At 38.2% G+C, this 26,563-nt stretch overlaps 1 protein-coding gene across 2 annotated transcripts in view; it reads left to right on the forward strand.

Annotated features, from left to right (window-relative positions):
- The first annotated feature begins 10,131 nt into the window (after positions 1-10,131).
- AGGF1 (angiogenic factor with G-patch and FHA domains 1) overlaps positions 10,132-26,563 on the forward strand; it is a 62,597-nt gene continuing 46,165 nt past the window's right edge. The window contains exons 1-7 of one of the 2 annotated variants that reach the window (XM_021701967.2): positions 10,132-10,706; positions 13,631-13,733; positions 15,163-15,371; positions 16,321-16,485; positions 19,004-19,192; positions 23,542-23,872; positions 25,827-25,938. In XM_021701967.2, the coding sequence (XP_021557642.1) occupies positions 10,497-10,706; positions 13,631-13,733; positions 15,163-15,371; positions 16,321-16,485; positions 19,004-19,192; positions 23,542-23,872; positions 25,827-25,938 (1,319 nt within the window). In that variant the 5' untranslated portion in view covers positions 10,132-10,496. The remainder of the gene's footprint in view (positions 10,707-13,630; positions 13,734-15,162; positions 15,372-16,320; positions 16,486-19,003; positions 19,193-23,541; positions 23,873-25,826; positions 25,939-26,563) is intronic. The other variant, XM_044916921.1, reaches the window with a different exon arrangement.

The following is a 26,563-nucleotide window of genomic DNA, read 5'->3' on the forward strand; positions in this document are numbered from 1 at the left end:
ATATAAGTTGTTCTCTCTTTAAAATTTTGAGATAGTTTCTTCTAACAGATCAAAATAAACCCTAAATCTCTAGTGTATGGTTTTGTTCTACTCTCCTGCCTGATCACATTCTCTCCCTTTTTTTTTCTTTTTTTTTTTTAAATCCTCTTCTTTCTTTTTTCAAACAACTTCTTATCAATTCCTTTTATAAAATTTTTTATAATTTCCATCTTTACAGTCATATTCCATCCCTTCATCATATCAACCCTTATTTTTGTACATATATAAATTTTTCTTTCTTTAAAATTTTGGGAGGCACTTTCTTCTAACAGACCAAAATACACCCAAAATCTAGTGTGTGGCACTGATCTATGCACCAGCCTAATCATATTTGATCATATTCTGTTTTTTTTTGTTTTGTTCTGTTTTTGTCTGTTTTTATCTTTTTCTTTCTTTTTTCTTTCTTTCCCTTTCTTTTCCCCTGGCTTCAGGTCTTTTCTGATTTGTTTAGAGTATATTTTCTGGGGACGTTGTTACCCTGTTAGCATTTTGTTCTCTCATTAATCTATTCTCCCCTGGACAAAATGACAAGACGGAAAAAATCACCTCAACAAAAAGAACAAGAGGTAGTACCGACTGCCAGGGACCTACTCAATACGGACATTAGTATGATGTCGGATCTAGAGTTCAGAATCATCACTTTAAAGATACTAGCTGGGCTTGAAAAAAGCATGGACATTATTAGAGAAACACTTTCTGGAGAAATAAAAGAACTAAAATCTAACCAAGTCAAAATCAAAAAGGCTATTAATGAGGTGCAATCAAAAATGGGGGTACTAACTGCTAGGATAAATGAGGCAGAAGAGAGAATCAGTGATATAGAAGACTAAATGATGGAAAATAAAGAAGCTGAGAAAAAGAGAGATAAACAACTACTGGATCACGAGGGCAGAATTCGAGAGATAAGCGATACCATAAGATGAAATAACATTAGAATAATTGAGATCCCAGAAGAAGAAGAAAGAGAGAGAGGGGCAGAAGGTATAATGGAGCAAATTATAGCAGAGAACTTCCCTAATTTGGGGAAGGAAACAGGCATCAAAATCCAGGAAGCACAGAGAACCCCTCTCAAAATCAATAAAAATAGGTCAACACCCCAACATCTAATAGTAAAACTTACGAGTCTCCCAGAGACAAAGAGAAAATCCTGAAAGCAGCTCGGGAGAAGAGATCTGTAACCTACAATGGTAGAAACATTAGAATGGCAACAGACCTATCCACAGAGACCTGGCAGGCCAGAAAGGACTGGCATGATATATTCAGAGCACTAAATGAGAAAAATATGCAGCCAAGAATACTCTATCCAGCTAGGCTGTCATTGAAAATAGAAGGAGAGATAAAAAGCTTCCAGGACAAACAAAAACTAAAGGAATTTGCAAACACGAAACCAGCCCTACAAGAAATATTGAAAGGGGTCCTCTAAACAAAGAGAGACCCTAAAAGCAACATAGACCAGGAAGGAACACAGACAATATACAGTAATAGTCACCTTACAGGCAATACAATGGCACTAAATTCCTGTCTTTCAGTAGTTACTCTGAATGTAAAGGGGTTAATTGCCCCAATCAAAAGACACAGGCTATCAGATTGGATTAAAAAACAAGACCCATTGATATGCTGTCTGCAAGAGACTCATTTTAGACCCAAAGACAGCCCCAGGTTGAAAGTGAGGGGGTGGAAAACCATTTACCATGCTAATGGACACCAGAAGAAAGCTGGGGTGGCAATCCTTATATCAGACAAATTAAATTTTGAACCAAAGACTGTAATAAGAGATGAGGAAGGACACTATATCCTACTTAAAGGGTCTATCCAACAAGAAGATCTAACAATTGTAAATATCTATGCCCCTAACATGGGAGCAGCCAATTATATAAGGCAATTAATAACAAAAGCAAAGAAACACATTGACAACAATACAACAATAGTGGGGCACTTTAACACCCCCCTCCCTGAAATGGACAGATCATCTAAGCAAAAGATCAACAAGGAACTAAAGACTTTAAATGACACACTGGACCAAATGGACTTCACAGACATATTCAGAACATTCCACCCCAAAGCAACGGAATACACATTCTTCTCTACTGCCCATGGAACATTCTCCAGAATAGATCACATCCTAGGTCATAAATCAGGTCTCAACCTGTACCAAAAGATTGGGATCATTCCCTGCCTATTTTCAGACCACAATGCTTTGAAACTAGAACTCAATCATAAAAAGAAAGTCGAAAAGAACTCAAATACATGGAGGCTAAAGAGCATCCTACTGAAGAATGAATGGGTCAACCAGGAAATTAAAGAAGAATTAAAAAAATTCATGGAAACCAATGAAAATGAAAACACAACTGTTCAAAATCTTTGGGATGCAGCAAAGGCAGTCCTAAGAGGAAAGTATATAGCAATACAAGCCTTTCTCCAGAAACAAGAAAGGTCTCAAGTACACAACCTAACCCTACACCTAAAGGAGCTGGAGAAAGAACAGCAAATAAAGCCTAAACCCAGCAGGAGAAGAGAAATAATAAAAATCAGAGCAGAAATCAATAGAATAGAAACCAAAAGAACACTAGAACAGATCAACGAAACTAGGAGCTGGTTCTTTGAAAGAATTAACAAGATTGATAAACCCCTGGCCAGACTTATCAAAAAGAAAAGAGAAATGACCCAAATCAACAAAATCAGGAATGAAAGAGGAGAGATCACAACCAACACCAAAGAAATACAAACAATTATAAGAACATATTATGAGCAACTCTATGCCAGCAAATTAGATAACCTGGAAGAAATGGATGCATTCCTAGAGATGTATCAAGTACCAAAACTGAACCAGGAAGAAATAGAAAACCTGAACAGACCTATAACCACTAAGGAAACTGAAGCAGTCATCGAAAATCTCCCAAAAAACAAAAGCCCAGGGCCAGATGGCTTCCCAGGGGAATTCTACCAAACATTTAAAGAAAAATTAATACCTATTCTTCTGAAACTGTTCCAAAAAATAGAAATGGAAGGAAAACTTCCAAACTCGTTTTATGAAGCCACCATTACCTTGATCCCAAAACCAGACAAAGACTACATCAAAAAGGAGAATTACAGACCAATATCCTTGATGAACATGGATGCAAAAATTCTCACCAAAATACTAGCCAATAGGATCCAACAGTACATTAAAAGGATTATTCACCAGGACCAAGTGGGATTTATCCCTGGGCTGCAAGGTTGGTTCAACATCCGCAAATCAATCAACGTGAACAATACATTAACAAAAGAAAGAACAAGAATCATATGATCCTTTCAACAGATGCAGAAAAAGCATTTGACAAAGTACAGCATCCTTTCTTGATCAAAACTCTTCAAAGTATAGGGATAGAGGGTACATGCCTCAATATCATAAAAGCCATCTATGAAAAACCTACAGCAAATATCATTCTCAATGGGGAAAAACTGAGAGCTTTCCCCCTAAGGTCAGGAACGCGGCAGGGATGTTCACTATCACCATTGCTATTCAACATAGTATTAGAAGTCCTAGCCACAGCAATCAGACAACAAAAAGAAATCAAAGGCATCCAAATTGGCAAAGAAGTCAAACTCTCACTCTTTGCAGATGATATGATACTTTATGTGGAAAACCCAAAAGACTCCACCCCCAAACTGCTAGAGCTCATACAGGAATTCAGTAAAGTGGCAGGATATAAAATCAATGCACAGAAATCAGTGGCATTCCTATACACCAACAACAAGACAGAAGAAAGAGAAATGAAGGAGTCGATCCCATTTACAGTTGCACCCAAAACCATAAGATACGTAGGAATAAATCTAACCAAAGAGGCAAAGGATCTGTACTCAGAAAAGTATAAAATACTCATGAAAGAAATTGAGGAAGACACCAAGAAATGGAAAAACGTTCCATGCTTATGGACTGGAAGAACAAATATTGTGAAGATGTCAATGCTACCTAGAGCAATCTACACATTCAATGCAATCCCTATAAATACCATCCACTTTTTTCAAAGAAATGGAACAAATAATCCTCAAATTTGTATGGAACCAGAAAAGACCCCGAATAGCCAGAGGAATGTTGAAAAAGAAAAGCAAAGCTGGCGGCATCACAATTCCGGGCTTCAAGCTCTATTACAAAGCTGTAATCATCAAGACAGTATGGTACTGGCATAAAAACAGACACATAGATCAATGGAACAGAATAGAGAGCCCAGAAATGGACCCTCAACTCTATGGTCAACTAACCTTCGACAAAGCAGGAAAGAATGTCCAATGGAAAAAAGACAGTCTCTTCAACAAATGGTGTTGGGAAAATTGGACAGCCACATGCAGAAGAATGAAACTGGACCATTTCCTTACACCACACACAAAAATAGACTCCAAATGGTTGAAAGACCTAAATGTGAGACAGGAGTCCATCCAAATCCTTGAGGAGAACACAGGCAGCAACCTCTTCGACCTCACCCGCAGCAACTTCTTCCTAGAAACATCACCAAAGGCAAGGGAAGCAAGGGCAAAAATGAACTATTGGGACTTCATCAAGATAAAAAGCTTTTGCACAGCAAAAGAAACAGTCAACAAAACCAAAAGACAACCGACAGAATGGGAGAAGATATTTGCAAATGACATATCAGATAAGGGGCTAGTATCCAAAATCTATAAAGAACTTATCAAACTCAACAGCCAAAGAACAAAGAATCCAATCAAGAAATGGGCAGAAGACATGAACAGACTATTTTTCCAAAGAAGACATCCAAACTGCCAACAGACACATGAAAAAGTACTCAACATTGCTCGGCATCAGGGAAATCCAAATCAAAACCTCAATGAGATACCACCTCACACCTGTCAGAATGGCTAAAATTAACAAGTCAGGAAACAACAGATGTTGGCGGGGATGTGGAGAAAGGGTAACCCTCCTACACTGTTGGTGGGAATGCAAGCTGGTGCAGCCACTCTGGAAAACAGTAGGGAGGTTCCTCAAAAAGTTGAAAATAGATCTACCCTATGACCCAGCAATTGCACTACTGGGTATTTACCCCAAAGATACAAATGTAGGGATCCGAAGGGGTATGTGCACCCTGATGTTTATAGCAGCAATGTCCACAATAGCCAAACTATGAAAAGAGCCAAGATGTCCATCGACAGATGAATGGATAAAGAAGATGTGGTATATATATTCAATGGAATATTATGCAGCCATCAAAAGGAATGAGATCTTGCCATTTGCAATGATGTGGATGGAACTGGAGGGTGTTATGCTGAGCAAAATAAGTCAATCAGAGAAAGACATGTATCATATGACCTCACTGATATGAGGAATTCTTAATCTCAGGAAACAAACTGAGGGTTGCTGGAGTGGTGGGGGTGGGAGGGATGGGGTGGCTGGGTGATAGACACTGGGGAGGGTATGTGGTATGGTGAGCGCTGTGATTTGTGCAAGACTGTTGAATCACAGATCTGTACCTCTGAAACAAATAATGCAATATATGGTAAGAAAAAAAAAAAAGAAGAAGATAGCAGGAGGGTAAGAATGAAAGGGGGGAATCGGAGGGGGAGACGAACCATGAGAGACGATGGGCTCTGAAAAACAAACTGAGCGTTCTAGAGGGGACGGGGGTGGGAGGATGGGTTAGCCTGGTGATCGGTATTGAGGAGGGCACGTTCTGCATGGAGCACTGGGTGTTATGTACAAAGAATGAATCATGGAACACTACATCAAAAACTAATGATGTAATGTATGGTGATTAGCATAACAATAAAAAAATTTTAAAAAATAAAAAAAAAGTAATATGGAGCAATAAATCAGAACTATTGGAATGCTCTGGCTCCCCAGATATTCTTGTGTGACATCAAACAGTAGGGTCAGATAGGAGAGTGTTGGCTACCCATTGAATGCAACATAAATTATGACAGGTGAATGTTCATTAAATATAGAATTGAAGACATTCTAAAAGAAATTGAATATAAATCAGGTTTTATTTAATTGACAATATTCCTCTGTTGCAGAATATGGGAATATCTCTGGTACTTGGCCTGCTGAAACTCACAGGATCCTGGAGTGGCTCTAGATCAGGTTGAGTATCAGTTCTTGCTACATACAAAATACCCCCAAACTTCCAATAAACATCATTTATTATTTCTCCCAAGCCTGGGGTGAGTTGGTAGCCGGCTGATCTCCACTGGGATTGCCAACAGTCTGAGGGTTTCCTGGGACCTCTACTGTAGGCTGGCTTAGCTGGATTATCTCAGCTGGAACAGATCTGTTCCATGTGTCATTTATCCCCCATTTAAGACCAACAGACACACCTGAGCATGTTCTTCTGGCAATAGAAGAAATCCAAGAAAGCAAGCAGAAATACTGGGGCCTCTTGGGATGTAGGATTAGAACTGGTCCACTGTTCTGGAAATCACCTCATTCAACTGGCCAAAGCAAATCACATGGCCAAACCCAGATTCAAAGGTAGAGGGGAGATTTTGCCTCTTTAGTGAAGGGAACATACAGCCATTCTGGAAAGCAGCCTAGTGGAATAAAGTGAAATTAAATGTTTGCTCTAGGAACCAGAGATCACATGCCTTGCTACATATTCCAAGGAAATGAATGCACAGGCCAATAAAGTGGAATGAATAAGGGTTTTCATTGTGGTATCAATGGAGAATAATTTATATCTCAGTTGGAGATAACTTAGTTGACAACTAATGGATAAATTAAATGTGGTATACTTACACTTTGGAATACTATACAGCACTTAGTGTATATATGGCAATACATACGAATTTTAAAAACATCTTTTTACCATGGAAAAAATAAGAAACAGTTTAAGATTTAAAACCAAATACTAAGGGCACCTGGGTGGCTCAGTTGGTTAAGCATCTGCCTTTGGCTCGGGTCATGATCCCAGGGTCCTGGGATCGAGTCCCACATCGGGCTCCCTGCTCAGTGGCGAGCCTGCTTGTACTTCTCCCTCTGCTTGTTGCTCCCCCTGCTTGTGCTCGCTCTTTCTCTCTCTGTCAAATAAAATAAAATCTTTAAAAAACCCAAATACTATTTATGTAAAATGAATACAGATACAAAACATGTAAGGATAAATTTATATTTACAGACATATAGCAGACATGTAAGAGTGGGTGCCCATTGGGGCCTCTTGGGATGTAGGATCCCAAAACAAAAAGATAGAGGAGCCATTCATGGGCCAATGTTGATAATATGTTGTGAACTAAGAACTGTGACTACAATCTGAGGTACAAAATAATAACTAAGAAAAAAATATTACAGAATCAAAATCAAATTGTGAAGAGTGTCAGCTAGTTTGCATCTGTAGGGCACTGGCCCTGCCCACTACAGTAAGTCACTTTTGATCTGAAAACTACCTCTGGTAAAAACTGCTGTTCACCTACTCACCCCATGCACTTCCCCCTCTCTTCCATATTTATAGAACCCCTCATTATTGGGAATAATGTGTCCAGCTTAGAAAGACACACACACACACACACACACACACACAATTCCTAGCCACACTTGTAGCAAGGGTGGGTATTGAGATATAAACAGAACTCATTGAATGGGGCTTTGGAAAAGTCTTTTTCTTTTTTTAAGATTTTATTTTTAATTATTCTCTAAACCCAACGTGGGGCTTAAACTTGCAACCCCAGTATCAAGAGTCATATGCTCTACTGAGCCAGCCATGGGAAAGTCTTCTTGTCCAATGCTATCTTGTACAGTGAATTGACCTGAAGGCTGGAACTAATGCTCTGAGGCTAGCAGAGCAGAGACAGATGGAGCCTGTGTCCTGAAGACCTGGTGAAGCCAATAAACCAGCTCTGGACTTCTTTAATAGAATAACCTCCTAATTTGTTTAATAAGCCACTATAGACTAACTGCTGTTTCTAACCTTAATGCAATTCCTGATACACAAGGCTTTCTCTTTTTTCTTAAAAAAAAAAAAAAAAAAAAAAGTCACTCTTTTCTTCCAGACTAACAGAGGTTATAGACTAATAGCATGATGAGGCCAGAATTTAGGCTTAAATGGATTACCTTTAAGACAAGCCAAAGAAACACTGCTTCAAGTAGTAGCTAATAAGTATTTATTCATTTGCAAAATTAAAGGTTAAAACTTGAAATTTCTCATCTGTAAAAACAGGACCTAGGAAGTACACTCTATCTTAAAGTTACCTTATAGGTGGTATTCATGGGATTTCTTATCCCCCAAAGGTGGAGAAAGTGGAAAATATAGTTTTTATTTTAAACGGTTTTGATAAATTCTTGACTAGAGCCATAATGCATTAAGGCAAATCTGAATTTTTTTTTTTTTCAGCACATCTCTGTTTTACATCAGGGAGGACATGCTGTGTCTTCTCACTAAACATCCTTTCATGGCTAGATCACTGTTGCCTTGACATCGGGTGCCTTGTGGAAGGACTCTTAGGGGCTAAAGTATGTGTGCAGGACTGAGAAAAGGGAGATTCCCCACTGCAGGACTCACTGCCTGTGACTGAAGATGTGGGCAAGTGACAAAAAGCACACTGAACTGGGACACCAAACATGATTCTTTCGTTTGGCTGTGTTCAGCAAACATTTAAGGATACCTGCTCTGTGACAGGCACAGTGCTGGACCCTGGGAAAGGACTGGCAAGACATAGGCGCTGACCTCCATAGGTCTCAGGCACAGCATTTTGAGCTCAGGCTATAATTCTAATCGACCTTGGTGAAGGAAAGATGTTTCAGGAGGCCCTCATCAGTTTAAAGGCCGGTGAACAAATGCCAGTTCCAGACAGGTGTTACACCAAAGAAATCCGCTGAACCAGAGCATTTTTCTCTCCTACTTTAACAGAATCTAGCTGCTTATTTTCCCACCAGGGATGCTGCTCTCTGCAACTCAGACCTAATGAATCTGCTTTCATTTCCTGGGGGCCTAAACTCACGAAATCAGCAGAAATGGTAAATAAAAGCAGAGCATCAGAAAATGATGTTCTAGCCCTGTTCTAGAATTCTCTCTATAAACCTTGACAAATTATTTTTCAGTGTTCTCATCTGCAAAGTGTTGTAAAATGAAGAGCTGTAAAGTGAACTCTGTGCAAAAAGTGTGAAAACTTTTTGCTAGTAGGTGAAGGGGCACAAGACAGGACCCCCCCCCACCCCCCGCCCCCATGTGCCACTTTGGCTTGCGGATTATCTGGAGCTTAAGTCACTTTAGACCCTGAGAGCTCAAGAGAAACTTTTGTCCTCCCTTAACCACACAGAAGAATCTAAATTGGGGTCTTTTCCAGAGTAAGGGTTACTAACAGAGATAAATTTTATCTGAGTGAGCCATCTGTATGGTAGGGCGAACATCTAATTACCATCTTATCGCTCTATGAAAGTGCATTCCTTTCATCTGAAGTCCCAGACTCCTATCTCCTTTTTATTTATTTATTTTTTTTTAAAGATTTTTATTTATTTGATAGAGAGAGACAGTGAGAGAAGGAACACAATCTCCCGCACCTGCCGCTTGCAGCTCCGCAGCTCGCGTTCCAACTTCTCCACCTTCCGCCTCAGCTGGGCCAGCTCAGGCTCAGGGGAGGGAGGTGACAACGGCGAGAGTGGGAGAGGGAGAAGCAGGCTCCCCGCCGAGCAGGGAGCCCGATGCAGGACCTGGGATCCCAGGACCCTGGGATCATGACCTGAGCCGAAGGCAGACGCTTAACGACTGAGCCACCCAGGCGCCCCATCCTATCTCCTTTTTAGTTCAGAATGACATATATACCTCATTGTGCCTATTTTGGGAAATTCCACGTCTATGTGGAGTTCCTTATACCTGTGCCTATTAAATTTTATTTTTCTCTTGTTAATCTGTCTCATGTGAATTTGATTCTTCGTGCAGCTAGAAGGACCTTTGAGGAGACAGGAATTCTTGCTCCCCGACACAGGCAAGTGCAAAAACCCAAGGCCAGAGGCAGCGACCTTCAAGCTATCGCCAGGGCTAGGCTTTCAAACCGACTCTTCAAGCGCACAGGTACCCTAGCGCTAAGGTAGAGAGACTGCGCATGTGCAGTCAGGCCCTTCCCAGTACCCGTAGCTTCCCTTTAGGTTTTGGTCCCGCCCACCACCAGAGCCCTCGTTTCCGGTTCAGCCCAGGAAGCTTTCGAGTGTATCTGGCCTCCGCTTCTCTGGGCCGACCATTTCTCCAACGTTTTTCCAGGTCTTTCGGTGGCTGGGAAAGGTAGTTGCCAATAAAGTTTCCCCGTTTCAAAGTCTAGCAGATTGGGCCGGGCGCATCCTCTGTCCCCTTGCTCACTGCCGGCAGTCTTTTAGGCTACAGGCAAGGAGTTTCAAGGCGTCATGGCCAGGGGCCGGTCCGGCCCGGCGGGTCTGAGGTCAGCTTTCGTTGCCCGCGCGCTCTCAAGGCTTTTGGTCCCCCCGGCGTTCGCCTCAGCGTGAGCGCAGTCCCTCCGCGCCCACGGGCTGCCTTGCGCTGGACCCCATGGCCTCCGAGGCTCCGTCGCCTTCGTTGTCGCCGTCGTCACCTCCCTCCCCTGAACCTGAGCTGGCCCAGCTGAGGCGGAAGGTGGAGAAGTTGGAACGCGAGCTGCGGAGCTGCAAGCGGCAGGTGCGGGAGATCGAGAAGCTGCTGCATCACACGGAGCGGCTGTACCAGAGCGCAGAGAGCAACAACCAGGAGCTCCGCACCCAGGTGCGCGGTCCGCCTCCAGCCCCGCGCCCCGTCCAGCCCAAGGGGAGGCTTCCGAAGCCTCTGATAGCCTCGGAAGGGCTCCCTGGCAGGGGCCCAGAACTGCTCTATAGAGTATCTGAAAGAAATAAAAGTTCACGTGTATTATAATTCCAAGTACATTTGAAGCTAGCCTAAGAGTTCGGGTTCCTGGATTTAGATAAGTGCGCGAGCTGCTGGTGGGAAGTGAACTTAATTACCTTACTTTTCATTCTCACTTGTGACGTTCCCTTGGCATTAGGAACGTTTATATTATTTTCTCTGCATCACTTTTGAGTTAAAGCTCTGGACTTGAAGCAGAATGCCATTTATCACTCACTTGGTGTGTGAACTGATGCTGAGCTCAGTTGTCCATAAAATGAGTGTTAGTACCACACAAGTGAAGGTTAAATCAGATTAAGCATGAACAGACAGTTTTAGAATTTCACAAAATGTTGAACACTATGCATATGTCAGGTTGTTTTTCTGGGCATTTACCAGCCTGAGTTTTCTGGTGTAAGTAGGGGGGCTCAAACTGTCTTTGTTAGAGACACTACATGTTCATAAAATGGGGTAAAGATAAGTATTTAACTGTCACTTTTTTTTTGGTAATTTTAAAAAGGAGCATAATATTTTTTTCCAGCTTGATTTGTTGGGCAGTTACACTCTCCCAACAAGTTATTTCCCTGTAATTATTAATGTAAACGGTTGTGTAGTCCTTTGTAATATATTGGTATATTTCCTAAAATTGCACATAAAGGCTGTACACTGAAAAATCAGCAAACTTTGTTATGCTTTGTTATCAAATGATCTATGAAAATAACTGCTGAGATGTAGTGCACTGTGTCTGTTGTATAGGTTGTTAATATGACGTTATAGAAAATAGTGTTTGTGTAATAACTAGTTCTTGAACACTTAAAATGAATGCATAAGGACTGTGCTAGGAGACTACACATATGGTTAAACTATCATGAGGAAAGGGGAGCAAAATATTCCCTTAAAATTCCTTTTAAAAAACCCTTTTATAATTCTAAATTTTTATTTTATTTATTTTTTAAAGATTTTATTTATTTATTTGACAGCGAGAGAGCACAAGCAGGGGGAGCAGCAGAGGGAGAAACAGACTCCCCGCTGAGCAGGGATCCCGATGCAGGGCTCGATCCTAGGACCCTGGCATCATGACCTGAGCAGAGGCAGACACTTAACCAACTGATCCACCCAGACACCCCTCTAAATTTTTAATCTAAAGATCTAAAAGAGAACATTTTTTGCTAGCCTTTGAAGAGCCAGCATTTTGTTATTAGTGTGAATTTGGTAGTGGTCTAATACGAAAATTGAAATGCATAAAAAGCCTTGACCCTACTGGTGATAGTAATAACTCCTCTTTACCCTCTTCTTAGTGAGCCTCCCTTGGTGGTGGGTAGAGGTTGGTTAACTGTCATCGCAAATCACTAAATAATGTTTTACCTGGAGTGGTAAAAAGTTGGCTTGAGAATTGAGGGTGAGCTGATAGAAAAACAGGTTTTGGACTCTGAAGAACCTTGGGCAAATTACTTTGTCTCTTCAGGTTTCTCATGTAAAATGGTGATTAGGGCCACTATTCTGTAAGAAGTTGGAAGAATTTATGAGAGGTTATCCAGAGTACTAAGTTTAGTGCCTAGCATGTAGCAGATACTAAATAAATTATCAAGTTTATAGTAATAGTGGTAGTAACTAGAGCCAGGACTGGGGCAAGGCGATCAGTAACCCAGGGCAAAAAATTTAAGGAGTACTCATTGTCTGGTACAGACCCTGTACTTGTGAGAAGCTAAGAATGAGTGCTCCCTTAAATGTTGTGCTCTAGGTGCCTTGTTTGCTTCACTCTAGTTCTAGCACTGGTGCTAATAGGAGCTGATAACTAATGAAGTGCCTAGATAATCTGTATGTAGTCAGTCTTATACCACCTTTCTTCTTTTAAGCTTTATGTGTCATTAAGTATTTAAAAGCTTGGTTTTTTAGTTTCATGCCTATAGTAGATATTGTCTCACACAGATCCTTTCTGAATGAAGTGTATTTATGGTGTTGCTCCTCCTCTCTTATGGGTATTTCCACACTTTTGCTCTGGCCCTGGCATTCAGTGAGGCACAGGGAAGACAGAGGCCCTTTGAGGCAGTCACCTCTCTTCCCTTCTGCTGCAGTTGTGTAGTCCTAAGACTACCATCTTCTGTTTAAAGAAAAAAAAAGTGCATTAAAGCATACAAGTGAGTATTAATATATTTAAGTGAATAGGTAATTCCAGGTGGAGGACCCTGAATGATACTAGATAATTTAATTTGATGAATGGGAATTAATGGTTTTTTAAACTAATTCTTTTTTTTTTTTTTTTAAGATTTTATTTATTTGACAGGGAGACACAGCGAGAGAGGGAACACAAGCAGGGGGAGTGGGAGAAAGAGAAGCAGGCTTCCCGCGGAGCAGGGAGCCCGATGCGGGGCTTGATCCCAGGACCCTGGGATTATGACCCGCCGAAGGCAGATGCTTAACGACTGAGCCACCCAGGCGCCCTTTTAAACTAATTCTTTAGGAAGAACTGCTAACTGGTTAAAAATTTTAGTATAAAAACATTCTTACTGTTAGAAATAAGTGATCGTCTTCACAAAGTCCTATTAATTTAGTTCATGTAAATTCATTTTGGAGGGAATATTTAAAGGTTTAGCAAGAGAGTATAAGAGTAAAAACATTTCCTTCTACAAATGTGAAAGGTGAAAGAAAGTTAATTATAGTATTTTTAATTTTTCTGAAAAGGAAACTAGCTGCTTTGGTACTAAAACTTCAACCAAGAAAAATAATTATTGTAATTTCAGGAGAATGGTGTGTGTATTATTAGATTGCTAAATGATTTAATTTCCTGAAGCTGTGTTTTCTTTTAGGTAGAAGAGCTCAGTAAAATACTCCATTGTGGGAGAAATGAAGACAATAAGAAGTCTGATGTAGAAGTTCAAACAGAGAACCACCCCGCTTGGGCAGTCTCAGGTATTCGGCTTGTAGTGAAGATATCTTAGTGCTGTTACATTCATGTCATGCTAAGTTGGAGTTTTTTTAAAATTTAAAGTAGACATACATCTAGATCTGAGAACTGTTATGTTGACTTCTCATATGATTTGGTATTTTCAGATGATCTCTATGTTCTTCTGGTGGGAAAATAGAAATGTCATTCTATAAATATATAATAATGCTAATGTGTTTTTGGTGGCACATTAATGTTTGCTGTGCTGTGAACCATTTACTCGTGTCTGGCCTTCCTTGAGACCAGGCACATGTATTTTCTTGTTGATGCATTCCACTTAGCATTGTGTTCAGTGTCAGTGTCTTAGGCCCTTATGGGAGTGATGAGCTCACAGCCATGACCTCATGAGTGACATTGTGAAGCAAAATAACTGAGGAACTGAGTTTTAATAAATAGGGATCAGAAGAAACGATCTTTCCATTAAGTTTTGCCTTGTTTTATTCAGTATGTAATTTAACTAAATTGTTAAACACAGCATCGGTATTAACATTACATATTTGTATGATATATTTTATTTATTTATTTTTTAAAGATTTTATTCACTTATTTGACAGAGAGACAGTGAGAGAGGGAACACAAGCCGGTGGGGGGGGTGGGGGGCAGGTGGGGGAGAGGGAGAAGCAGGGAAGCAGGCTTCCCGGTGAGCAGGGAGCCCAATGTGGGGCTTGATCCCAGGACCCTGGGATCATGACCTGAGCCGAAGGCAAACACTTAACGACTGAGCCACCCAGGTGCCCTCTATGATATATATATTTTTTTAAGTCATCATTATGAGAGAAATATGACAGTAAAAACAACCCTTGGACTTTTTTTTTTTTTTAAAGATTTTATTTATTTATTTGGCAGAGAGAGACACAGCGAGAGAGGGAATACAAGCAGGGGGAGTGGGAGAGGGAGAAGCAGGCTTCCCGCGGAGCAGGGAGCCTGATGCCGGGCTCAATCCCAGGACCCTGGGATTATGAGCTGAGCCAAAGGCAGACGCTTAACGACTGAGCCACCCAGGCGCCCCACAACTCTTGATCTTTATTTCCATTGTCATTTGATAATGCAACAGTATTCAGGTAGTATGTGATTGAGAGTTGCTCTTTTTTTTTTTTTGACAGAACAAAACCTATTTACCTGTTTTCTTTTTTTATTCTTGCTATGGAAAATCCAAATCTACCTTTTTTTAACCTTTATTTTGATAGCGAGGGTACTGAAGATGACATTAGAATCAAAGATATATACTTCTGTCAATTTATCTGCACCATCCATTTAATCGTTAAATTGTATACTGCTGTAAAAATACATGTTAGCATTCTGTGCTGTTTTATGTTCAGTGCTGGTGGTTTGGAATTACCTTCTCCTTATATACATTTTTCTAATATGATATCACCTAATTTGCTTTTGCTACAGATTATTATTATCAGACATACTATAAGGATGTTAGTCTTCCAAATAAAGTGGCTGAACTCTCAGTTCAGCCAGATCAGGATATCGAAGCTTCTACTTTTAATTCTGAAGACCAGTCACAAATAGAAAATGATGCTTACACTGGTACTGCTATAACAGAACATGTTAAATGTGCAGAAGAGGACCATTTTGCCTCAAATTCAGATTCACAGGTAATGAGATGCTTAACATAAACTCTTGATGCCCAAAATGTATCATTTGTTGTTATATAGAAAAAGAGACTTCTTTAGTCCATTACAATGTATACAAGGTTTATAAACATTCTGTGTGTAATGATACAGTGAATATTACAGTTTTTAAGAAACAAAAATTAGAATTTATTAATATGTGTAATTGTTTTTCTACTCTGTTCTAAAAATTAATGATGTACATAAACTAAAAGAAAATTTGTCACTGTATTTTCACTCAATCGAAAAATTTGGGCAACAGCCACAATATCATGTTCATACTAATTTTTTTTTAAAAGATTTTATTTTTTAGTAATCTCTCCATCCAACATGGGGCTCAAACTCACTACCCCAAGATTAAGAGTCTCACGCTCCACTGACTAAGCCAGCCTGGTGCCCCCACATTAAAATGTTTTTAATGCTTACTTTATGTCAGATATCTTGCCACTGTTGCCTGAGTGTCATATAAATTTTTTTTCTTTAATTTGTTTGAAGCAGGATCCCAGTAATTCTAGGATCCCAAGATCCAGTATAACTTCTTGGTGTGTGATATCTCACATTATCTATAGCTTTTTCCTCCATCTCTCTTTTTCAAATTTTTTTCCCTTTGAACCTGTAATTATTCTTAAAGAGTATTTCAGAGTCTGTATTTTGTAGATAACTATCTTATGGTATCAGGCATCTGTTTTTGAGTAATGGTCACACACTCACTTTTAATGTCTTCAAAACTAGGTTAAAATTGAATTAACTAAACACTAGTAGCTGTTTTTTGAGGTGAACCAAACTGCAGTTGATAGCCATCTCTTTCCATTGCAGAAATTGAAGCCTTATTGCTTAAAATTGTTTTAAGTCTATTTATTGTTCTAATTCGGCTAACTTTTAAAGTGGTAAAAGGAAGTTTTTGTCTTATTTGACATGAATGTATCTTACCTAGGAGCCAGCATCTGTATTAGCAGCAGAAGATACATCCTTAGAAGGTTCTTCATTAGCTGAAAGTTTGAGAGCTGCAGCAGAAGCTGCTGTGTCTCAGACTGGATTTAGTTATGATGAGAACACTGGACTGTATTTTGATCACAGCACTGGTTTCTATTATGATTCTGTAAGTATCTTGGGCTGTTTAATGTTGTATGGTTGTATACTTGCTGCTTGATACCAAGTATTAAACCCTAAGCTGAATTAAGAAAAGCAAGAAACTGCATTGAAAAATTTTATTTGATTCAAAGCTATTTGACATGAGTAAAGAGTTGTAAAATAGCTTATGATGTTACATTTCTGTTTTTAATAAAATAAGTTAATTGTGATTGTATAAGTATTTCTTATACTTAAAGACCTAATGTTTTATATGTAAAGTAACACACAAAAATGTTAGAGCATTTATTAATAAAAGCAGATAGTTAACTACATTGTTGTAAAGTGTTTAAGAACTTAAACGAACATTTTTTCATAGAATTTTAAGGAAGTGACATTGTTAATTCTAGGCTTGGTGTGAAGTTTTTAAAAATTGTTTCAAGTACTTATGAATCCATTCGAGCTCTAGAGGAAATCTTTTTTTTGAATTCTCAGTAGCATGTTTATTATTAGTTTAAAAGTTCTGTGGCTTTTAAGCATTTCACTTTTAAAAAAATCAATGTTAGGACTGAGAACTAGGGAATTTGTGTGGAATCAGACATGTAATGGACCACTAACTAGGACAGAACCTAAAAATAAAGTTCTTGATTTATAATTCAGTGTTACGGCTGTTGACATCTGGTACTTAATTGTATTTCATTCAGGATTTGATGACAATGACGATGGAACTTACATACCTATATACCTCAGCCTTAGTGGTCTAGGAATGTGATCTGGTCCTCAGAAATTATAGAATGTGGTACCCAAAAGTGAAGCAGATTTTCACCATTCCAGTCACTGGAACTATTGTTAACTAATCTAGGGAATATAATGATAATACTAAATATCTTAGTTAGAAAAGGATTTCATTAGCTTGTTGGTTTGTACTTGGTATACTTTCTAAATCCCTTATAAAGAGAGAATTTTCTTTCACAGGAGTATGCTAATTGACCATGCTAATCAGTACCCAGGAACTTAATGTTTAAACTCTTATTACCAAAGAGACTAGCTATTACTTGTTTGGTTTTGAGGAAAATACAGAGTTCACAAGTATATGATGTTAGTCTTCATCATTCTTCTACCTTCCTTTCTGTAGCTTTCCTCCTGACATCTCTTCTGTAAATGGTTAGCTATATTCTGTTGGTTATATGTTTCAGTAAAGTAGGGACTTCATTGTTTTGCCCTTTTTATTGTACTAGTTTTCATTTTAGTATAATTAAATAGTTTTTCTTAAATTTTTGAAAATGTGTTTTAGACTGAAAGACATAAGAGATAAAACAAGTTTGAGTTGTGAAAGGTTTATTATCACTGGTAATAAAGATTAGAAAGCTTCCATTCAGTTTTTTAATTATGGAAAAGATTGAATTCTAAATTTTTTTTTTTTTTTAAGATTTTTATTTATTTATTTGACAGAGACACAGTGAGAGAGGGAATACAAGCAGGGGGAGTGGGAGAGGGAGAAGCAGGCTTCCCGGCCGAGCAGGGAGCCCGATGTGGGGCTCGATCCCAGGACCCTGGGATCATGAGCTGAGCCAAAGGCAGACGCTTAACGACTGAGCCACCCAGGCGCCCCTGAATTCTAAATATTTTTGTAAGAGATCTGTAAAGTGAACTAAAGACAATAAATTGCAGTAATACCACAGAAAAATATTCTTTTCCAGGCAGTTTTAGGTGTTTAACCTTAGTATATCGTAAGACATTTCCATATCTGATCTGCATTGATTTATAGTGTAAATAAAATATACACTGTTAAATTGAATCTTGTTTATAGAGTATGGGCCAGTATCTAATAAATACAGACAATTACATAATTTTTTATCTTTCCAGTTTTTATCCATAATTTGCCAAAATTCATTTTTTGCATGGTTCTTTTACTTATTTAATTACTTACAGTAGAACTAATTAATGAAGACAGTTGTTTATCAGTTTCTTTATATAAAATGTCATATCTCTGAGCTTAATTTTATTTTTGAATTTTTCTTCAGGGCTTTTAGTCATGAACACTAAAAAGCAAGTATTGGTTTTATGACACTGAAAAGGAGGGTTGGGGGAGTTTATACCAAACCATTATTGTGTAATCATAAGGATAATGAGTCTGGAATTACTTTTTCTGTGGTCAGCTTTTTCTGATGCATGCCTTAGTTTTCATGACTTCTGAAAGGTTTTTTGTAATCATTTTCATTAATGTATTAAGTTGAACCATATGAAATTGCTGCTTCTCTAAGTATGAAAATGATTAAATATTGGCAGTTTCTTGAGATTCAATTTAATATTTAAATTATTCATTTTTTGTACTAGGAAAATTAGAGCAAATATTGAATGGTAAAGTATTTTGGAAACTTAGGAGCATTTTTCATTCTGTCATCTTTACTCATTATCTTCAGAAAATAGTAGAGTTCTTAAAGAAACATTGACTATTTTTGAATATATTTGGCATTGCTATTAAGTTTATTTTTTTATTTTATTTCATCGTACCTGACTAGAACTTACCGTTTTCTTGACTTTGAAAGGAAAATCAACTATATTATGATCCTTCCACTGGGATTTATTACTACTGTGATGTGGAAAGTGGTCGATATCAATTTCATTCTCGAGTTGATTTGCAGCCTTATCAAACATGTGGCACAAAACAAAGTAAGGATAAAAAATTGAAGAAGAAAAGAAAGGATCCAGATTCTTCTGTAACAAATGAGGAAAAGGTAATGTCTTCATAATTTTAAAAATTTACTTGATGATATAATTATGTCAGAGTTTTTGATGAAACTGAAAATCATCATTTAGTAACTGTATTTCAAACATATCGATTAAGATATCAGAATCTGTCAACTAAGGAGCATTCACAGGGGGCACGGATGGACTTTTTCACAAATTTTTAGTCACTAGAAATAAAAGGAATTCCTTAAAGTTTGAAGGAGGTAGATTTAGGGTGGATAAAATACTCATGTGTTACATAATTTGGAAGAAGAACAGTCAGACCCTCAACCAATAAGTTGATGTTGGGGCGCCTGGTGGCTCAGTCAGTTAAGGATCTGCCTTTGGCTCGGGTCATGATCTTGGGGTCCTGGGATCAAGCCCTGCGTGAGGCTCTCTGCTCATCGGGGAGTCTACTTCTCCCTCTCCCTCTGTGCCCTCTGTCCCTCACTTCCTCTCTCAAATAAATAAATAAAATCTAAAAATAAAATAAGTTGATGTTATTGCACAATTCACAATAAAAGCACAGATTGTAACTAGACATAGATAAAAGTTCTGCTTAGTCATGTTGAGCAATTTCTTACCTATTATGTTAGCAAACATTAAATCAGTTGCTAGCAAATACAGGATATGTATGTATTTATTAGAAGTGGAAATTGGTGTCTTTTTTTTTTAAGGATTTATTTATTTTAGAGAGAGCGAGAGAGCAGGGGGAGAGGCAGAGGGAGAAGAGGGAATCCTCAAGCAGACTTCCCACATTGTGGGGACCCTGATGCAGATCTTGATCCCACAACACTGAGATCATGACCTGAGCCAAAACCAAGAGTTGGTGGCTCAACCGACTCAGACACCCAGGTGCCCTTGGTGTCTTTTGGGAAAATAGATTGGCCATTTGTATCAATAACCGTAAAAATGTTAATATTCTTTAAGTGGAAAATCTCATTTCAGGTAATATTTTTAAAAATCCTAAGAGGGGTGTCTGGTGGCTCAGTCGGTTGAGCGTCCGACTCTTGATTTCAGCTTAGGTCATGATCTTGGGGTTGTGAGATCTAGCCCCATATTGGGCTCTGTGCTCAGCATGGAATCAGCTTGGGATTCTCTGTCTCCTTCTGCCCCTTTCCTTGCTCATGTTTGTGCATGTGTGTGCTCTGTCTCCGTCTCTCAAATAAATAAATAAAATCTTTTAAAAAAATCCAAAGAAAGAAAATGCCTTTGTGTAGTTATATAGCAATATTTTTTCTTTTTTAAAGATTTTATTTATTTATTTGAGAGAGAATGAGATACAGAAAGAGAGCATGAGAGGGGGGAGGGTGAGAGGGAGAAGCAGACTCCCCGCCGAGCCGGGAGCCCGATGCGGGACTCGATCCCGGGACTCCAGGATCATGACCTGAGCTGAAGGCAGTCGCTTAACCAACTGAGCCACCCAGGCGCCCTATATAGCAATATTTTTAAGAACAGAAAAAATTGGGCGCCTGGGTGGCTCAGTTGGTTAGGCGACTGCCTTCGGCTCAGGTCATGATCCTGGAGTCCCGGGATCGAGTCCCACATCGGGCTCCCGGCTCGGCGGGGAGCCTGCTTCTCCCTCTGACCCTATCCCCTCTCATGCTGTTTCTCTCTCTCTCTCTCTCTCAAAAAAAAAAAAACTTAAAAAAAAAAAAAAAAAAAAAGAACAGAAAAAATTAAGAGTTCAAATGGCCTGCAAGATATTGGTTAAGAAAATGATAGTATGTTTAATTGAAAAGCATTCTTTAGGCCTTAAAATGGTAATTCATAAAGATGGGGGGAATTTGAAAAATGCTTCTGATACAAGGTTAAATTTAGAGAAGGAAAATATAAAAAACGTTACCAGTGCTCTTATGTGTATTCCCCAGACAGATAAGGTTGGTGGTTTATATGTAGGAAAGGAGGCTTATTTGTTATATTGGCATTTTGTGAATTGTGGCAACTACTAGATACTTCACTCTTAAAATTTTATCTGTTTTTCTCTTAACCAAAGAGAAAAGTTTTTTAATGTATAATACTAAAGTTCACATATGGAATTAGGTTTCCTTTGGATTTACTTTCTCTCTTTGATTTGTTTGTATTTCTCTTATTTTCACTGACGTACCTAGGAATAAAAGAGAATGTGACTAAATAGTAAAAATGATTTTTCTGTTTGCTTTCAAGACCTGTTTTAATGATTTCTACCTGTTGCTAGTAGTTGAACTATTTGAAAGGATAGGTTTTGAAAGTACTTCTTTCTAACAATAGATAAGAACATAGAGGGTCCTTAAATGACTTTTCCTGACAAACTAGAGAATGAAATTTGAAAGTGTTTTGTGAGATTTTAGCTCCCATAACTGCTCTTCTTTTACCATCCTTCTTCAAAAATGTGTGAACTCTAGAATAGGAACTTAAAAACAATCCTGATAGGATTTTGAGAATTCCCCAAAGATTCTTAAAGGTAGCTATGAAGCATGGGAGACCATTTAAGACATCCTCATCTTTTTTTTTTTTTAATTAAGATACTCTTGAGCCTCACTCTTTGCGAGTGGGGGTATGGTGGAAAGAAATTGGCATAAATAACTTGAAATATGCATATATGCCTCAATGTCCACATGTAGGCCTCCATTCTTATCTCTTAATTAATATTTATCTAACATTCTGGACTGGTAGATGGTTTTTAAGAATAGCACCTCTGACATTTTCACTCATTCCCACTCCACATATGTTTTCCTATAAGCAGTAATAATAATAAAATATACAGGATTGGAAACTGCTTTTTTTTTTTTTAAGTATATATAGATAGGGAAATTTTTGGCTATAATTCACAGTGGCCTTTAAAGCTTCTCATAGTTTTTCAGCTTGTTGTCCTTGTTCTTGCCTTTGATGAGTTTGTATTGCCGGGAGCATATATAGTTTATCATACTGTGAGTGTTTAGCTGGTCTCCAAACTGAATTTATGCTACTGTTAAAAATACGTGTTTAAGATGCTCTCATATTTTATAAAATAACAGAAGACCATATGAATTCACTTCCATCATGTTGCTTTAGGTAGAAAGAAAATTCAGAGTATGTTATAAACCAAAGGAAAATAACTGATTCTTTTAAGTTTAAAATAATAGATTTGTTTATTTGTCATAAGGTATGCCCACTATACACGTATAATAAATAATAAAAGGTTTATGCCTGCTAATTTGGAATTTTAGAATAAAAGAGATGTAACAGATTCATCTATACTTTAAACTCTTTTGTATAATCAGACCAACTATATGAAAGTACTAAATGTTAGTGAAACTAGCTCTGCTGCATTAGGTACATCTGGATCTTTTTAAAATTTTTTTTAAAGATTTATTTATTTGAGAGAGAGAGCATACATGTGTGTGTGCCTAAGTCAGGGGAGAGGCAAAGGGAGAGAGGCTGGGCGTGGAGCCCAACTTGGGGCTCGATCCCACAGTCCATGAGATCATGACCTGAGCCAAAACCAAGAGTTGGATGCTTAACCGACTGACCCACCAGGCGTCCTACATCTGGATCTTTAAATCGCTGTTGTAATTAAAGCTGATTCTGTACTTTATGTGTTTTGACTTGATTATTGGTTAGAAGTTCAAAAAGAAAATTTAGGGTAAATATATTCTCTAGGCTTGCACTGTCCAATAAAGTAGCCAGCCACTAGCCTCATATGGCTGTTGAGCACTTGAAATGAGGCTCGTCCTAATTATGGTGTTTTGTTAAGTATGAACTACAGTATACTCAGTTTTGAAGACTGAAAGTCTTGAAGTACAGAAAATCCATGTAAAATATTTCATTAATAGTGTTATAGTGATTACATGTTATTTATATATAATAAAAGAGAATATTTTGTAAATACTGGATAGATAAAAGGAATTTCACCTGCTTTTACCTTTTTAATGTGGTTACTAGGACATTTTAAAGTGTATATATATATATATAGATGTATATGGCTTGCATTGTATTTTTGTTGGACATGGACAAAAGTGGTCTAGGCTGTCGCATGGTTTAAGCAATATGTGATAAGGGCCTGGACTGGGACAGTTAGGGAATAGATAAGGAGAATTGGGATAAGGTGTAAACAGTCTATAGCACTTGGAAATAGATTCCATGTGGTAGTTAAGGGGATGTCAAAGATAACTATAAGATTGTTGATTTGGGTGATAAGAGGATGGGTAATGTCATTAAGTAAGAAAGAGAACATGAGAGGAAGAGGGGGTTATAGGTAATAGCTATTGGTATTTCATATATTATGTTGTACATATATCTTCACTAATTCTTTGAAACATTTAGCATTAAACGTTAGAAGATGGTCATGTTTAAGGTATTTTCCCCTGTTCCCACCTCCCCACCTATGTCTTTCCAGGATTTGACTTCAGAAGATCAAAAAACATCCAGTGTTGAACATAAAAGCTGCAGTGAGGGAGAAGATTTTGCAAATATGAAAAAGAAGGCCAAAATAGACATTCATTACAAAAATAGTCCCCCCAAATTTACTGTTCCAGTTAGCAGAAAAACTACAGAATCTTCTCTTAATGAAAACATTTATAATTCAACGTCATTTAAAGATGAGAAAGTCATGGAGACTGATAGTGAGCCAGAAGAAGGTGAAATTACAGACTCTCAGACAGAGGACAGTTATGATGAAGACATTACCAGTGAAGACAATGTAACTGCAGAAGATAGTGAGGACGAAGGTAAGTAAATAACTATTGTTTGATTTTCTGAAAATAACCCAGTCTAGTCATTGTAAAAGAGCAACAGAGTTAAAAATGTTAGTAACTCTTGTATTTAAAGCCAAAAAGTAAACGGACTGTTTTAAACTGATTATTTTTTATATGTGTGTATATATATATATATTTTTTTGATATTTTATTTATTTGACAGAGAGAGACATAGCGAGAAAGGGAACACAAACGGGGAGAGGGAGAAGCAGGCTTCCCACTGAGCAGGGAGCCCGATGCGGGGCTTGATCCCAGGACCCTGGGATCATAACCTGAGCTGAAGGCAGATGCTTAACAACTGAGCCACCCACGTGCCCCTAAACTGATTATTTTAATGACATTCTTGAAAATTATGTGAGCTACCAACAAAGTGGTCTCCAGTACCATTATGGTTATTTTTAGAGGGAAGAATTTGAATAAATGACTAATAGTTGGACCTTAAAATTTTATTGCATTGAATGGCCTAGTCAGTAGAACAAAACCAAGTTACATATGTTCTAAAGTATATACTAAGGCTATTTTGGTGGGTTAGATATTTGTAGTCTACTTTTGTAGGAAGGGAAAAAATAAGTTGCCTTTAAAAAGTGTAGTCCAGGGGCACCTGAGTGGCTCAGTTGGTTAAGCGGGCTCCCTGCTCAGTGGGGAGCTTGCTTCTCCCTTTCCCTCTGCTGCTCCCCCCTGCTTGTGCTCTTCTCTCTCTCTCTGTCAAATAAATAAATAAAATCTAAGAAAAGAAAAAAGTGTAGTCCATGAATTCAGCTACATAGGTATTATGGTAAATCTTATATTTAAAAAATATGTATTTAAGATAGCAGGAGGGGAAGAATGAAGGGGGGGGAAATCGGAGGGGTAGACGAACCATGAGAGACAATGGACTCTGAAAAACAAACTGAGGGTTCTAGAGGGGAGGGGGGTGGGAGGATGGGTTAGCCTGGTGATGGGTATTGAGGAGGGCACGTTCTGCATGGAGCACTGGGTGTTACGCACAAACAATGAATCATGGAACACTACATCTAAAACTAATGATGTAATGTATGGGGATTAACATAACAATAAAAAAAGAAAAATAAAAAATAAAAAACAATAAAAAGTTAAAAAATATATATATATATTTATTTTAGAGAAAGAGAGAGCAGGGAGAGGGGCAGAAGGGAGAGAGAGAGAATCTGGAGCAGATTCCACAGAGTGTGGAGCCTGATGCAGGGCTTGATCTCCCAACTCTGAGATCACAACCTGGGCTGAAACAAGAGTCAGGTGCTCAACTGACTATGCCACCCAGGCACCCCAAATCTTATATTTTTTAAATTTGAGGTTATAAAGACATACTTTTAAAGCCCAGGATTTTATATTAGGTTATATGAGCTTATTTTGTTCTCGATGCAGTTTCTCTCACTTTTATTTTTAAAGCAGGACTCAGTTTTTCTAAGTTAATATAAAAATTCCTGTTTAGGATATTTTCAAATTCCAACACCTTAAAAAAGAGAATTGTTTATATTGTAATTGTGATAGACCCTGAATATCTTTAGGTTGATCACTTTAAGTTGGTAAGTGTTAAAGCCTTATCAAGTATGTCATATAGCAGAATTTAAGAAAGTTGTTTCAAACAATTAAGATTTTTGATCAGTACTTTTTTTTATTTTAAAGATTTTTATTTGAGCAAGAGAGAAGCACGCGAGCGGGGGGGGTATGGGGAGGAGCAGAGGGAGAGGGACAAGCAGACTCCATGCTGAATGTGGGGTCCTACACGGGGCTCAATCTTATGACCCTGACATCACAACCTGAGCCAAAATCAAGAGTCAGATGCTAAACTGATTGAGCCACCCAGGCACTCCTCAATACGTTTTACTTTATGGATGCTTCCTATTCCTGCCTAGAAATTTTTTCCATAGCATTTGAATTAATACTTACACATTTCTTTCTTTAACAGATGAAGAAAAAATTTGGCCCCCATGTATTAGAGTAATTGTTATTAGATCACCAGTATTGCAGACAGGATCACTTTTTATCATTACAGCTGTAAACCCTGCTACAATTGGAAGGTAAAAATGTTTAATGTTATTATGTTTGTGTATTTGTCTTACTCCAATGGATTGTATATTCCTAAACCAGTTATAAAATGTGCATGGTACTTGTTGAATAGGCAAACACTGAATGACATCCATGTTCCTCCCTCTCCCACTCAGAAAATATTGTTGACCCTTATCTCTGTCACAGAAATTTTGTCATTTTCATCCTTTTTGTACTGCCGTTTCTGGTTTAAATTCCTTCATTAAATCCATGTTTGTCCAGTATTTAATCCCCTTCCTCTGTTTCTTTTACCCCTTTGTAATTCATAACCAGCTTGGTAGAGAGGTAGGTTTTAATCATGAGTAGGATAATTTCATTACTTCCCAGTGGGAAAGAAAATCCATCCTTAATTCATATTCTGTACAAAATCTTAGTTTTAAATTCTTGAAGAATAGTATGGTCCTTTTACATATAGTAATAGAAGCTGGAATGTAGTCAACAGATCTCGAATGATTGATGTTAGTACAAAGGATATGCTGTTCTGGATGTTTATTATTTTTTTTTATAAAGATTTTTATTTAGAGAGGGAGACAGCGTGTGAGTATGGGGCAGAGGGAGAGAATCTCAAGCAGACTCTGCACTGAACACGGAGCCTGA

This window comes from Neomonachus schauinslandi, chromosome 7 (assembly GCF_002201575.2).
Source record: "Neomonachus schauinslandi chromosome 7, ASM220157v2, whole genome shotgun sequence".
Classification (NCBI taxonomy): Eukaryota; Metazoa; Chordata; class Mammalia; order Carnivora; family Phocidae; genus Neomonachus; species Neomonachus schauinslandi.